General features: G+C 38.6%; 2 protein-coding genes across 2 annotated transcripts; one reads left to right on the forward strand and one right to left on the reverse strand.

Annotated features, from left to right (window-relative positions):
- Positions 1–1,699: 1,699 nt before the first annotated feature.
- akr1a1a (aldo-keto reductase family 1, member A1a (aldehyde reductase)) lies at positions 1,700–8,121 on the forward strand. The gene is made up of 9 exons (XM_058777422.1): positions 1,700–1,750; positions 4,628–4,730; positions 4,870–4,983; positions 5,087–5,238; positions 5,968–6,163; positions 6,626–6,825; positions 6,963–7,035; positions 7,806–7,892; positions 7,970–8,121. Exons 2-9 carry the CDS (start codon positions 4,650–4,652, stop codon positions 8,033–8,035), a joined length of 969 nt encoding a protein of 322 aa, XP_058633405.1. The 5' UTR covers positions 1,700–1,750; positions 4,628–4,649; the 3' UTR covers positions 8,036–8,121.
- Positions 8,122–8,315: 194 nt separating this feature from the next.
- vcp (valosin containing protein) lies at positions 8,316–16,385 on the reverse strand. The gene is made up of 17 exons (XM_058777409.1): positions 16,228–16,385; positions 14,377–14,488; positions 14,101–14,273; positions 13,786–13,928; positions 13,035–13,165; positions 12,799–12,930; positions 12,614–12,716; positions 12,344–12,477; positions 11,854–11,989; positions 11,625–11,737; positions 10,729–10,893; positions 10,503–10,625; positions 10,182–10,394; positions 9,708–10,016; positions 9,474–9,629; positions 9,139–9,293; positions 8,316–8,913 (listed from the first exon to the last, which is right to left on the reverse strand). Exons 1-17 carry the CDS (start codon positions 16,242–16,244, stop codon positions 8,808–8,810), a joined length of 2,421 nt encoding a protein of 806 aa, XP_058633392.1. The 5' UTR covers positions 16,245–16,385; the 3' UTR covers positions 8,316–8,807.
- Between the last annotated feature and the right edge of the window lie 282 nt (positions 16,386–16,667).

Here is a 16,667-nt window from a genome sequence, read left to right on the forward strand (position 1 = left end):
GTGGCCAAGTATGGTGTCCCATACTTGGAATTTGTGCTCTGCATTTAACCCATACAAGTGCACACAAACAGCAGTGAGAAGTGAACAAACACACTCACACTGTGAACACACACCCGGAGCAGTGGGCAGCCAATGCTGTGGCACCTGGGGATGGTGTGGTGCCTTGCTCAAGGGTCTCACCTCAGTCGTGGTATTGAGGGTGGAAGAGAGCGCTGGATATTCACTCCCCCCACCTACAATCCCTGCCGGACCTGAGACTTGAACCTGCGACCTTCAGGTTACGACTCTCTATCATTAGGCCACAACTGACCCAATCTATCAAAAGATCAAGGGAATTTTTTTTTTTTTTTTTCAGTTAATGACCCCTTTAAAGTCTGACTGGCAAAGTCTTCCACTGGCACCTGAACATATGAAAGTATGAGTCCCCTATTTTCATCTTTAGATGTTTAATCTGAATTGTTTGACATAGTTGAAAATACTCCGTTTTCAGAGTTGAGATGGAGAGCAGATCTAACCACCATAGACATTCAGGGGGAAACATAGCCTCCAATATTCAGATTAGTGTCACTAATATTTAGAAAATCTGGGTCTGTGATGCCTCTAAAAGTGCATCTTTTCAACTTTTTTGAAACACCCATCAGGCATTTCCTTAACAAAATAATGCATTTATTTTTGTTTGTGCTCCCAGAAGTGTTGCTGCCTCACTAATACTCTAGCCTGATGTCACCCAAGAGATTTATGGCCCTGGCTGTTTAATACCAGAATACATATTCATGAAGAAAAAAAAGGAAATTAACCAAAAACTTGAGTGCTGAGGCAGTCAGCTGGTATTTTGTCAGTGGGTCTAAAAACTAGGACATCTTATAATTATAAACACTGTATGCAGAGTCAGTAGTTTCAAGTTTGAATCCAGTACAACATTGGCAGAAATCAGATCATTTAAATATACATCTATTCCATGCCAAACCACTGCAGATTTGCATATCAATGACAAAAATATCAGTAACAATAGTAGTTTATGATTTTTTCTCTCTAATTAAAATGTACCTCCTATTGCCAAATACACAAAGAGGTTCAACAATAAACAAACATACTCACATTCTATTTATTACAAGCGTTCTAAGAGTACCCTCACTTTAAAATGAGCCATTGGTGCTAATAGACTGCCAGTGACTCCACAATCAAGAATGTTATTCAGGGGGTTGCAGGGTTTTTCCCCCGCATTGAGATGACTAAGTCATTTAGTCTGACCACATAAGGGAAGTGGAGTGGACCTTGAGTCGAGTGCGCTGCCAAGTCACAACACTTGGAGCAGTCGTGAGACGGACAGTAATAATTTGCTGGCTCTATATTTGTCCAGCAGGAGGGCCTTAACAGCTGAGAGCGCTAAACCTGAGCATGTGAGAATGTGACTGACTCTAAACTGTTTTGATATACGGCTCCATTGTGAACATACCCAGAATAAACAGATGCCAGTTCCTGACCCAAGCCATTTCATTAACTCCATTCCCTCCAAAGCCACACTGACAAGTAATGACATCAATACTGTTTAGTATGATTAAATGAAAAAAGAGAGTCAAAATATGTCTGAATGTTCTTGTCATATGATGTTCCTCAGACAGCTGTAGCTGTGTGGATGGCTTTTGGTTATTGTTCAGCCTTTTAGGAAATGGGTAAACAAAGACTTTGACCTTAGTGTATAAAAGCTCAGTAGTTGTGTCAGTATGTGTGTACTGGAGCATTAACAGAGGTAAGATATGAACTAAATCATTCATTCTGTGGATTTGCAAACTTCGGAAAAATATTGTCTCTCTTTTTTCATCTTATTAAGTTTAATATACAGTGTTTCTATTTTAAACCAATTAAACCTGAAATAATCACTCTAATTCAAGGCAAACAGAGTGAAAATCTCCAGTGCGGAGCAGGAAGACTAAATGTGACCCTGGACCACATAACCAGTCATTAGGGTCTGAAATTACACATAATTTATACAATAAATGAGCTTTCCATTGATGTATGGTTTGTCAGGATAGGACGATATTTGGCCGAGATACAACTATTTGAAAACTTGGAATCTGAGGGTGCAAAAAAAATCTAAATACTGAGAAAATCGCATTTAAATTTGCCCAAATGAAGTCCTTAGCAATGCATATTACTGATCAAAAATTATGTTTTGTTATATTTACGGTAGGAAATTTACAAAATATCTTGGAACATGATCGTTACTTAATATCCTAATGATTTTTGGCATAAAAGAAAAATTTATAATTTTGACCCATACAATGTATTTTTGGCTATTGTTACAAATATACCCCAGCGACTTAAGACTGGTTTTGTGGTCCAGGGTCACAAATATCACTGCACTGTTATGGTTTTGTAATACTATATTTATGTTGACTGATGTGAAATTTGTCATTTTAATAATGTTTAAACTAGAATTACACTACAAAACACAAATTTAAAATTTTAGACGGCAAATTAAATGAAAATACAGAACCATTAACACATTTATCAGAATCACTATAATTTTTTAAAGGTAGTCTAGATTTTATAATGGATAATAATAAATAATACAGTGGGGAAAATAATTATTTGATCCCCTGCTGATTTTGTAATTTTGCCTACTTAAAAAAAAAAAGAAGAAGAAGGGTTTATTATTTTTATGGTAGGTGTTTTTAAACTGATAGAGACAGGATATCAAACAAAAAAATCCAGAAAAAAGCACCATACAAATGTTAAAAAAAGATTTACATTTTATTAAGTCAAATAAGTATTTGATCTCCTACCAATCAGCAGGAATTTTGGTTATGTGCACATGTGGAACACAGATTAGTCCTGTCACTTTAAGAAGAATTTCAGCTCGCTGTGTGTATAAAAGACTCCTGTCCATAGAATCTGTATCTTCCATTCCAACCTCTCCACTATACCATGGGCAAGACCAAAGAGGACATCAAGGACAAGATTATAGACCTGCACAAGGCTGGAATGGGCTACAACACCATCAGCAAGAAGCTTGGTGAGCTTGGTGCAATTATTCGGAAATGGAAGAAATACAAACAATCATCAATCGGCCTTGGTCTGGATCTCTGTGCAAGATCTTGCCTCATGGGGAAAGGATGATCATGAGAAAGGTGAGGGAGGAGCTTTTTAATGATCTCAAGGCAGTTGGGACCACAATCACCAAGCAAAACAATGGTAACACATTACGCCGCAATGGATTGAAATCCTGCAGTGCCAGGATTTGCCAATGAACATCTAAATGATTCAGAGAAGGCTTAGGAGAATGTGCTGTGGTCAGATGAGACCAAAATTGAGATCTTTGGCATCAACTCGACTTGTAGTGTTTGGAGGAAGAGAAATGCTGACTATCACCCCAAGATCACCATCCCTACAGTCAAGCACGGAGGTGGAAACATTATGCTTTGGGGCTGTTTTTCTGCTAAGGGTACAGGACGACTTTACCACATTGAGGGGCAAATGGACAAAGCCATGTACTGTAAAATCTTGGATGAGAACCTCAGCCAGAACACTGAAGATGGGTCATGGATGGGTCTTCCAGCATGACAATGACCCGAAACATACCGCCAAGGCAACAAGGGAGTGGCTCAAGAAGAAGCACATTAAGGTCCTGGAGTGTCCTAGAGCCAGTCTCCAGACATTAATCCTATAGAAAATCTGTGGAGGGAGCTGAAACTTTCCAAAAGAGTTTCCAAGAGACAGCTAAGAAACCTTAATGATTTAGCCCCTTAACTGTCACTCACAGTTTTGAACATAGACATTAAAGTGCGCTATCCAAACTTACATTTTTAAGATGGTTTTGATGTACCATTTCCATGGTAATGCAATGTCTGATTTTAAAATGGGTTTCAAAGGATGAATTTTGAGATTTTAAGTTTTCAACTGATATATAATTTCTTATGATTTCTAATACGTGATAGGGAAAAAGGCAACTAAGAAGACTTTCTGTGACAAAGGTCAGAACTCCTGTTATGGTGAAGATTTTTCAGGTGCACTCTTGTCATAAATTAATCTATTACTTTTCCTACATCATTTTTTTAACAAAAAAAAGTGGTAAAATATCTATTTAGGAGTCTTAGACCTTTCCAACGATATATAGTTTGTCATGATTAGATTAGGATTTAATTGTAAAATAGTGAAGTAAACTTAGGCGTCCCACAGAGGGGACGGGTGACAGTTAAGAGGTTAAAGAGGATCTGTGAAGAGGAGTGGACCAAAATCCCTCCTGAGATGTGTGCAAACCTGGTGACCAGCTACAAGAAACGTCTGACCTCTGGCCTTGCTCGCCAACAAGGGTTTCTGCACCAAGTACTAAGTCATGTTTTGCATGGGGATCAAATACTTACTTGCCTTTGTACTTACTAAAATGTAAATCTTTTTTTAACATTTGTTTGCTGCTTTTTTCTGGATCTTTTGTTTGATATTCTATCTCTATCAGTTAAAATAAACCTACCATAAAAAATGATAAACCCTTCTTTTTTTTTTAAGTGGGCAAACTTACAAAATCAGCAGGGGATCAAATAATTATTTTCCCCACTGTAAATAATAATAATACAATTCAGGTCTACAAGTTGTGTGTTTATTTGTTTATTTATTTATTTATTGATAGGAAAAAGTGCTCTAATTAAACCATGACAGCAACAGTCACTCTCTCCACGGGTCAGCAGATGCCAGCGGTGGGCTTAGGAACATGGAAAAGTGCCCCAGGACAGGTGTGTCAAAACCAACATAAGCTGATAAAAAGTTTAGTACAGCCCAACATTGCACTGTAAAGTATACACTGTATACTGTGCTTAGCTGATTTATTCATTGTGGCAGAACTGAATTGGATTGTGTCTCACTGTACTGTAGGTGAAGCAGGCTGTACTAGCAGCTTTAGACTGTGGCTACAGGCACATTGACTGCGCAGCGGCTTACAGCAATGAGCGAGAGATTGGAGAGGCGCTGAGTGAGCGACTTGGAGAAGTAAAGTTTCCTGCAGATAAAACTATACATAAATTGCATCAAAGACGTTTTACCATAAAATCATCAATGCATCACACAAATGAAATGTGTAACTATCATACAGCCTCTGAGACGAGAAGACATTTTTGTGACCTCCAAGTTGTGGAACACCAAGCACCATCCAGATGATGTGGAAGAGGCCTGCAAAAAGTCTTTGTCAGATCTGAGGCTCAGTTATCTGGACCTGTATCTCATGCACTGGCCAGTGGCCTTTGAGTAAGTCTTTATGTTTCCATATCTAGCTCTTGGATAGTGGAGCAATTTATTTGACTTTCACCAACATACACAACAGTCTCTTATGCTAATCAAGGCTGCGTTTATTTAAAATCATAAATGCAGTATGTTAAATATTACAATTTAAAATAACTGGTTTCTATTTGAATATCTTTAAAAATGTAATTTATTGTTGTGATGGCAAAGCTAAAATTTCAGCAGTCATTATCCCTTTTTTGTCTTTAATGTCACATAATCCTTTATAAATCATTCTAATATGCTGATTTGCTGCAACAGAAACATTTCCTATTAATATTATCATTGTGCTGCTTAATATTTTTGTGGAAAAATTTATACTTTTTTCAGCATTCTTTGATTAGTTCAAAACAACAGCATTTATTTGAAATACAAATCCTCTGAAGCAAAGTGGTAGAGAAAGAGGGGGGACAGGATCGCAAAGGCTAGGCAAGCCGCGACTCAAACTTGGAACACTCAAAGCGCAACGGCGTTATGTGTTGATGTGCTGCCCACGAAGCAATTGTCTTTCAATAAGAAAAAAAATCTTACTGACCCAAACTTCTGAACAGTAGTGTATTTGAAAAGAATAGGATCAGTGGGATAAAATACGTTGCTGTGCAACAAATGTGGGCATAATTTCAGCTGAACGAATGGTTTGAAAGTGCAAAAGTGCACTACAAAATATTACAGCTAATGTGTTTTCAATACTTCCAGGAGAGGAGATGAGCTGATGCCCCGGCGACCTGATGGCACTATTCGGTATGATGACACTCACTATAGAGACACATGGGCAGCCATGGAGAAGCTGGTTGACCAAGGCCTGGTAAAAGCCATTGGCTTGTCAAACTTCAATGCCAGACAGATTGATGACATTCTCAGCTTTGCAAAACACAAGCCAGTGGTCAACCAGGTATGTAACAGTGATAATTGCAAAGACCGAAAGACTGGGCAGTACTTGTGTTAATTTGCCATTGACAACTATGGCAATAAAGGTATTACTGCAACTTTACCTGTGTGGTCCTTTATCATACTTAGTCATTATGCTTTTTTTTTTTTTTTTACCATTTTAACTACACTGTAAAAAGTGAAAGTTGACAACTTAAAAAAAATTGAGTTATTGAGTTAATTTGAGTTAAAATTGAGTTAATAAAAATTATTAAGTACATAGTAATTTTCAAAAAATGTTAAGTGAACTTAACAATTCAATTAACTTATTTTTTTTTAATGATCATTTACTTAAAAATTTTAAGTTAAGTCAACATCACTTTTTACAGCGTATTCTGTTGTATTGTTTATTTGAATAAATGTAAATATATATTATAATAACTATTATAAAAAGTTTTTTGTTTGTTTCATTCCAAAATATTTTCAGGTGGAGTGCCATCCATACCTGGTTCAGACTCAGCTGGTATCTCACTGTTGGAGTCGAGGGCTGGCAGTAACAGCCTACAGTCCTCTGGGTTCTCCTGATCGCCCATGGGTTACACCTGGAGAAGCCCATCTGCTGGATGATCCAAGGGTTGTCGGTTTGGCCAAGCGCTATAACAAGACCCCTGCTCAAGTCATTATCAGGTGAGGATGGTCAGCAGATCCAAGAATAGGCACATATCGTCTGCTGAGTAGGGATTCCTCCTTTTATGTTTTATGCGAGTAGTGTGATTTTGAGTACATGTCCATTAGACACTTCTGGATTTGTTTTTGACTCATAGATGGCACATACAGAGAGGTGTTGTTTGCATCCCCAAAAGCGTCACTCCATCCAGGATCAGGCAGAACATTGAGGTAAGTTGGAAAAAGTCTTAAAACTTTTCAAGGTTAAAATACTTTCTCCAGCTCCATTTTACCATCCAGAGACAACTATAAGAGGTTGACATCTCTAAAAAGCCAGCAAAACCAGACCAGCCAATCACAGCCTCAACACTGACTCAACCAATGGCGTGATTGTGGGGAGGCACTAAATGTTTGTCCAGAAAACCTAACTTAAAACAATCATTATTCTAAATCCATTTGGACATGCTTGTGACAGACATTCCATGCAATATTTAAAACATTATTCATCCTCCATGACTCCTCATTTCAGCACATGCACCTGAGCTCTAGCATCTTAACTTCAATGCCATGGCAGGTTATTTAACCACTGAGACTCCATGTAACCAAATCATGATTTAAATAAACCTGGAGGAGTTTAAGCAAGGTCAGTCATCATTAGGGCTTATTCAGAATGTCAACAGAAGAGCGGACATACAGAGACACCTGGAGGACAAGAGCTGTAATGAGAAGAGAGGAGGACAAGTTATTGGGATAGTTCACCCAGAAATTAACTGTTTTTCCAAATAAATTTAGGTCAGTATTTAGTGAATATCTTTCCTGTAACTATCAAATCTCATATGTGTGATCTGAGTGTGTACTTTGTGATAGCTTAAGAGACATGAGAACCAATGACATTTGACATCAAACCTGGTGTGGCATTTTTTGAACATATCACCTGAATGAGAATTAAGAGTTACAGTGATAATTATGCAAATATATTCATTGCTCACATTTGTACACAGGTGTTTGATTTTAAATTATCTGATGAAGACATGAAGGTGATTGAATCCTTCGACAGGAATGAGAGGTTTATCGTTCCAACTATAATGGTGAGTATTAAGTATATGTTAAGTATGTTGCGGTTTTGAAATATCTGTTGTGACTTAAGTTTTTTTTCACTCCACAGAAAGATGGACAAAAGGTCTGGAGAGATGCAAAGCACCCTCATTTTCCTTTCAGCGATTCATATTGATAAAATTCAACAAAAAGTGTAAACCTCTTAGGATTGAAGTTGCCATGTCTTCAATAAAGTCAAACAAAAAAAAACTGTATTTAAATCTGTTTCTTATGATTTTATGGCAAACCCATCTAGAGTATACACATGACAGTATCAAACAACTAAGATTTAAGCCAGAGCAAACTATAAAGCAAAGCTATTTGCTAGAGGAAATAATTGGGTAACTTTATGCAATCATTATCTGTACATGTTCACAAATCCCAAACCTCTACGAATTAAACACCACAACATCAGGTCCATTTCGTGAATTTTATTTAACATTTTTCAAACTTGTAATACATTATATGCTACATTCATAAAAAAATGAAGTCATTAGCAATTATTTTTTTCTTTTTTCTTTTTAATCCTTCCAACAGCCTAGCATTAAACCCCACCACTAAAGCTGCTCATATAGCTTGTGAAAAGTTAATGAAATCACTATCGTGTATGGTTTTCACTGAAATTTACCCCCACCCACAGAACGTTAAGATTAAAGTTCTCAGAAATCATCCTTTCACAAACCAGAGCAAAACACAAGCAGCTACATGCTTTTCTCTATCAACAGGGAGGAGGGGGTGGACAGAAGAGAACGAGGCGAATAAAAAACAGTGGGAATGGACATAAGAGGAGAAGCGGAAAATAATAAACAAAAAGCACAGTCCTAAAAATGTGGAATTTTATTTTTTGTCTTTTGTACATGGCGGCCTGTATGAAGATTGGCCTGTGAGGGTCAGCCACGTGGTCACATTTATCCATAAAGATCATCATCGTTGTCCTCATTGAAGATGGTGCCTCCAGCGCCACCAGAAGAGCCCTGACTTGGTCCACTTCCTCCTTGGTTACTGGATGGGAATCTTATTTAAGAAAGAAATACATAAAACAATAAAAATAAATAGGGCATTCTGAATGCATGGAAACCAAATAACATTGACAATATTATCCCATTAATGCACTTAATCCCCAGAGCTCATATAGTCAGTCTTAAGACCAAAAAATAAAAATAAATAACCAACATTCACAATTCCATCATTCCTCCCTTCAAAACTAAAGACACCACTAAACATGACTTAAGATCCCACCTGAAACTGCCAAAGCCTCTGCTTTGTTGCAGGGTCTGTGCGAACATCTCGTATTTGCGGATGTCATTATCGCTGACGGAGCGGCGGGCAAAGCGCATGGCTTCCTCAAAATGGTCCTTTCTAATCTCAGGCACAGGGTCATCTTCCTCCACCTCCTGAATAGCCAAGAAAAATAAACCAACATGTTAGAAAATCCAAACTACCATACTAGTTTTAAACCCATCACACCATAGAATTTAGGAATCCACTTAAATGTGCTTCAGTTTGCCCAACTATGAAAACTTAGTACTTAAAGTTTAGAGCAGCACTCTATTAGGCAAACAATGAAATCTCACCATTGCAGAAGGGTTAGTCTGCCTCTCACGTTCCCGTCTGATTTCATTCTCAATGGACTCACGGATGGCCAGTTTACAGGCTCTCTGACAGATCTCAGTTAAGTCAGCACCGGAAAAGCCATTGGTCATCTTGGCCAAGAAGTCCAGGTCCACATCCTACACAAAAAGGAATACATTAATACCCAAGAAGATAAAAACCCTATTTAAAAAGAACAAAAAACTATCCACTTTCACCTTTGAGATTGGAGACTTCCTGAGGTTAGCTTTGAGAATGGCAATGCGAGACTTCTCATCAGGCAGTGGGATGTAGATAAGCTGGTCCAGTCGGCCAGGCCTGAGGATGGCAGGGTCAATGATGTCTGGTCTGTTGGTGGCCCCAATGATGAAGACGTTCTTCTTGCTGGACATGCCATCCATTTCTGTGAGAATCTGGTTAATGACTCTGTCAGCAGCGCCGCCACCATCGCCAACGTTTCCACCACGAGCCTTAGCAATGGAGTCCAATTCGTCAAAGAAGAGCACACAAGGAGCAGCTTGACGAGCCTGGAGCAGCACAAAGACAACAGGACAATTTTAATTTACATGTCATTATAGTTGCTGCAAGAACAAACAAGATCAGTAGACCCATAGCCTTTGAGAAGCATAATGTGTCTTACTACATTGAAAATCAGTCAGAAATTACCTGACAGAAGATACAAAGTGACATACCTTGTCAAAGATCTCACGGACATTAGCCTCTGATTCTCCAAACCACATGGTGAGCAGTTCTGGGCCCTTGATTGAGATGAAGTTGGCCTGGCACTCATTGGCAATGGCCTTGGCCAGCAGGGTTTTACCACAACCTGGTGGTCCATAGAACAGCACACCCTTGGATGGGGTCATGCCAAACTTAAGGAATTTGTCTGGATGTTCCACTGGGTACTAAAAAGGACAGAAATATTGGTAAGGATGTGTCAAAGAAAGTTTTCAAATGTAGCTGTGAGAACATTTTGTTGTCTGAAATACGAACAAGACTTGTGTGCTCAGTACCTGCACCAGCTCCTGCAGCTCTCTCTTGACATCATCAAGGCCACCAATATCCTCCCAGGTGATGTTGGGCACCTCCACGACTGTCTCTCTCAGGGCAGATGGGTTGCTCTGGCTAAGAGCCCACTGTTAGGTAGAAGAGGGGGACAAATCAATGTTTTTAGTTTCTAAATGCAATTTCCTCACATTTAATTGGTCAGATGGATATAAGAGTTACTAATATCCTCACCCTGAAGTCATCCATTGTTACAGCCAGGGAGTTCATAACCTCTGCGTCGATGGTCTCATCCTCCAGATCAATGAGGTCCATTTTCTTTCGAATGGCTTGCAGGGCAGCCTCTGAGCAAAGGGCAGCCAGATCAGCACCCACATGGCCATGGGTCTCATTTGCAACCTAAAAGGCAAATGGACGATTTATTTATATATATATAAAAGAAAAAAGAAAATGCACAAAGGTAATCTTCACTAACTAAAGCTATTAAAAAGATCTGTTAACTGGAATTAAGATTATAAAATTAGATGAAGAAAAAAAAAAAATTCATAGTGCCATTTACAACAATTTCTTTTAGTTTAAACAAATATTTTTAACAGGAAACAAATTAAACCTCAAAAAAAGTAATATTTAAAACAGTCAATTATTTACAAAAAACTACTAAATTAAACTAAAAACACAAGTCAATTCAAAATAAATTACAGTGGCATGTAAATAACACTGCTTACACCAATATTTGATGGGGCACAAGCTCCAATCATTTGGTGTACAAAAATTAGGATGCAATGGGACTCAAACCTGACCTAGTCTGTTAAAAACCAAAAGTAGTTTATAAAAGCTGCAAATTAACCTGATAACTACTGATCAGTAATATCTCTATTCCAAAGAGGAAAGGTAGAGAGGAAGGAGAAGAAAAGATAAAAAATATATATATAATTCTGCAAAATTGAGACATATGAAAGTGTATTATTTTGGGAAGATGCATTTAAAATTTTTAATCCCTTTGGCTCAAAAATCTGAGTGGGCAGAATTAAATGGGCATGATGCTCTTGCCAATGCCTGATTAAGGAGACCCAGTTTAAATGAAAGTAAATCACTGAGCACTGAATGTTCTGACATCCTCTGAAACACACCTGCTCCAGATCAACATCATCTGCAAGCTTCATGTTCTTGGTGTGGATCTGAAGTATCTCAAGTCTTCCAGTAGCATCTGGAATGCCGATGTCCACCTCTCTGTCAAAGCGCCCTGAAATCAAGAGTCAGAACATCAGCACAAGATGTTATCTTCTACCAAGATGCCCGAACACTAACTGGAAATGTCTCAGCAAAAGATTCTCTTCACAGAGCAACACTTGATCTCACCGAATCGCCTGAGGGCTGGGTCAATGCTGTTGGGTCTGTTAGTGGCTGCCATGACAATGACATGAGCCCTTTGCTTCAGTCCATCCATCAGAGTGAGCAGCTGAGACACAATGCGCCTCTCCACCTCACCATGAGTCTGAGAAAACAGATGAGAACCATTTACTGCAATAACAAATGTGTAACATTCTTCTAATGATTTTCACCCTACATTTATATTTTATTTCAACTTTAATTAACAGAAACCGTGCTCTTTTCAGTGATTTGTTGTTGTCTTTCACACTGTGAGACCAGGGGGAAAAAAATAAGAGGCAGCAGGGAACCAGGAAATTGTAACAACGTTTGACTGAAACAGCTTTTGCAGGAAAAGTATTTATAATATAAATGACACAGAAAGGCAACAAATTAAATACTTTACCAATGGATAAAAACAGAGCATAAAGAATCAGTCAAAGAGATGATTTGTGCAAAAACCACCACTCAGAAATCTTACCTTCTCTCTTTTTGGTGCAATGGCATCAAGTTCATCAATAAAGATGATGGCTGGTGCGTTCTTCTCTGCTTCCTCAAAAGCCTTGCGCAAATTGCTCTCAGATTCACCAGCCAGTTTACTCATGATCTCCGGTCCTGGGATTATCAAAAGTTTGTCTCAAGATCATTTTATCAAGATTTTAAAATTTGCTTAGTGTTAAAAATAATATAAAATCAGTAGCCATTAAAGACAACTAATTTAGGCATATTTATATTCTGTTGTCATCCGCACCATTGATGAGGAAGAAGAATGCCCCAGTTTCATTTGCCACAGCACGAGCGATAAGAGTCTTTCCAGTTCCAGGGGGTCCATACAGCAGAATGCCACGGGGAGGCTGAACAAACAAATGATTGGAACCTCAGACTGCAAACTCATAACAGTTTAATACATGTAAATATCAGAGTGCTGATAATTACCTTCACTCCAATAGCCTTGAAGAGAGCTGGGTGCCTCAGAGGTAGCTCCACCATTTCTTTGATTTGGGCGAGCTGTTTCCTTACCCCTCCAATGTCATCATAACCCACCTCATTCAGAGACTCTTCCTCATCCTGCAAACAGGCGTGCGTATACAATCATACACACTTCATGTGCCCTTATCCCATTTAGTCCATTTTAAACCATGACAAATTTTGAAACATGTCAATCTACTGACCTCTCTCTTGATGGGTTCCCCCTCACAGTGGATCACTGTGTCTGGGGCCACAATACAGTATGGGCTGGGGTCAGTCTCCACCACTTTGAACTCCACAGCACGCATGCCTCCTCTGACCAGGAAAATATCACCTACGGGAAAAAAAAAAAAAAAAAAAATTGTTAATCTCAAAACACTTAATTTGTTTTATACACCAACTGCAGTTCATACGGTCTTAGACAAACCGCAAAATTTACTTGGTCTTTAAAACACAGCTGACACATTTCAAATCAAATCCATCAGGTGACAAATCAGACTTCATGCCAAGCATCACGATACACCAATTTAAGTTGAATCCGCAGAAGTGCCAAAGCATACAAGGAAAAAGACAGCAATGCATATAAATCCAAATTATGAAGACTGTTCAAATGTCTGGGTTTCTTTAATGTTTTTGAAAGAAGTCTCTTTTGCTCACAAAGGATAAAATTAAATTATTTTTTGGAAATGTGGTTTCTTCCTGTAATGAAGCTGAATTTTCAGCAGCCAATAATAAAATGGTTATTGTACCAATATAAAAGTCTGTCACTTGATCAATTTAATGCATCCTTGCTGAATAAAGGTCTTCCAAAATCATTAAAAAAATAAAATAAAACTACCAATCCCAAACTTCTGCATGGTAGTGTACATACATTGAAAACATAAATAGTAACATCTCAGTTGATTTAATGTACAATAAAAATAACCTATTATCTTATAATAGAGATATATTTACCTTTACGGATTGGCCGGTAAGCCTCCAAGAAGTAAGGCTTAAGATAGACCTCAAACAGGTTGCCAGTGATGCCCTCCACCGTATCATCGATGGGCAGAACGTGAATCCGCTTTCCATACTTCACATCCGGACATGGCTGAATACTGAAAACCATAAAGATGAACAAATGAATGATCTATATATTCAGAGGTACATTTTGAAATGGCTAGTATTATAATACTGTCAATTAGAATAACTCTGAAAGATCCTGGGAATGTTGTTTCAGTGATTTTAGTCATTATATGTAATGTAAGTTTAAACAGAAAACAGTCTTACCTGATGACATCACCAAGGCGCACCCTGAGGTTGTTGCGGACCACCCTGTTCATGCGAACCTTTTCGTCAGAGCAGGTGTCATCAGACAGGACGATGCAAACAGTCTCTCTCCTCTTCTTGCCCTTCAACAGCACTGTGTCCCCCCTAAAGAGCTGGAGCTCATCCATCTTTGCCTGAAAGAGCAGAGAAAATGTAATGGGCACATAAAGACCTCATACAAGTTAAAGGAAGGAGGACCTAATTTTTACACATTTAAAATTTAATTCAAAATAGTACCTGAGAGAGAGACACAACACTGTTGTCTTCATTGATGGATTCATCAACAATCAACCTATTTGGCCTGTTCTTCTGCTTCAGAATGGCAGTGGAAAGATCATCATTTTTGGATCTGCATAGAAAAGAACAACATTTTAAAGCAGTGGCTCTCAACTTTTTTGTACTCAAAAAGGACCAATATTGTCCAGTATAATATTCAGATGCTTCCCATACTGGCTAAAAGTTTTCCTCTGGTATTCCAGTTGTAATTATGACAATGCTGCTGGTTCACAAATGCTTTATTTTAAAAAAAAAGAAAAGAAAAAAAAAGAAAAAGGGAGCTAATATTAAAAGAACCATGATTCCTAACCCCAACCCTAAATTATACAGTAAATATGTTAACAAAGACTGGATGTTCTTGAATGAACATGTGCTTGTGTTCCACAGAACAAATTTACAGAGTTTTGAAATAAAATTAATGCGATAAAATGACGATTCTCATTGTCAGGTGAACTGTCCCTACAACAATGTTTTTACATTTCTCAGGTGGTTACCAGAGACAGATAGTTGCTATTTTATTTCTTTCAGTATCACTTAATGCGAAAGTGAAAGATACGTTACGATGCATATCAAGTAGTACTTTCAAGTAGGAAAAAGTAACATTACATATCATCTGTTCCGAGAGCACTACACGATGGAGTCGATGGATAAGTGCATTTCTGCTCAAATGCACGTTTGTCAAGCTCAAGTTACTCTCTAGAGCTTTCCACAAAACACTGGACTGAAAGCCATAATGATCCGCTAGATTTAGGCCGGGATGCGGTCGCGAGCAAGGCCTTAGTGTAGCTGATCTCGCGGAACACAACAGTTTAAGATATGGGTTTATTGTTTTGTTTTTTTCCTTTTTCTGAAGAGACAGTGGACAAAAGAAACTAAACTACGAGAGTTATCCGGCAGACGTCAAAAGGCTGCGGCCAACAGCGCGTGTGTAAATAAGCTAACAACATTGTCACAGCTAACAGATAACACGTTAGGTCTTTACATACTACTAAACTGTACTATTAACTCCTTCACATAAGTGTTAGTTTTTGTCGTGTACGCAGTCTAAGTATATATTGTTCAGGCAGACAATTGTATGCTTTATATTCCTCTCGGAGTGTGATGCGAGAGTTAGCAGCAGCTAGCCATCTCCAGTGGCCAATGACACAGCAAATGCTGCTGTGTGACATGTGAAGCTTAAACCGCTGAAATACAAGAATTTGCGTGCTTATAAAAGCTCTAGAGTCAGGTATAGTTAGTATCTAACGTTTGTATCGTCACATCTTATCAAGTTGTTTTCGGTTTGATGGCTGAAATATCCAGATCACGGGATTTATAGTTATCATCTGCTGCTATATGCATTTACACAAAGCCGGTTTGACGCTTTAGCTCGTTTTGTTGCTTATTCACAGTTTCTCTATCATAGTGAGTTAAAGGTGTTTATATTTAGGAAACGGTATACGGGTCGTCTTAAGTGTGTTGTGCCCGTTTATCCGAGCAGTCGCTGGTGATGCCGGTGGGCCGAAAGCCTCCATCATATGCGGAGATGACTCAGTCCAGTTAGCTTACATGCTAAACACAGCTGATCTTAGACTCAGTCGCATTAAAACTCCCGCAAAAGTTTTAATGAGTGATGAGAACGTTAGTATCTGAAGAGAGTGAAGTTATATTAATTTACATGTGCGCTCGGTTGAGAAACCTGTAGCGTGTAAACTCACACTTTTCATTGATAACCGTTTATGCGTTCGTCTTTTAGCTTCATGGCTAACTGGTGCTCAACAAAAAACAAAACTATGACCGCATTAAATATCACACCAAAAAAAGTGTACTTACTCTCCACCCGAAGCCATATTGCTTCTCCCGAAAAAATATATAAATAGTTGATGGAAATGAGTAGCTTTCTTGAGTGACCGATTCCAACCTTCACACTAGCTTTTTACCTCTGCACTGGATTAGCCTGCTAACATCAACTCTGCGGGGAAAAAGTTTCCTCGCCCATCGAGTGATGAGCCAATCAGAGCACACTTTGCGATTTCTTGCGCGGACTGATTGGCCAATCGCGATCCGAACGTGGTAAAGCGAAAGCACCATTGGTCCGGGTGGCTTTCACGGTTGATTGTGATTGGTTTATTTTCTGCTGCGTTGTGAATCGTCTCTACTGGATTGGCTCAGGACGGTCTGATTAAACTGTTACTCAGCTGAGCCGAAGTGTCAAAATGCCACAAACAAGTCTATTGCCAAATAGGCCACGTTTCCCAATAAGTTAGGTAATC

The sequence above is a fragment of the Onychostoma macrolepis genome, chromosome 05 (genome assembly GCF_012432095.1).
Source record: "Onychostoma macrolepis isolate SWU-2019 chromosome 05, ASM1243209v1, whole genome shotgun sequence".
Classification (NCBI taxonomy): Eukaryota; Metazoa; Chordata; class Actinopteri; order Cypriniformes; family Cyprinidae; genus Onychostoma; species Onychostoma macrolepis.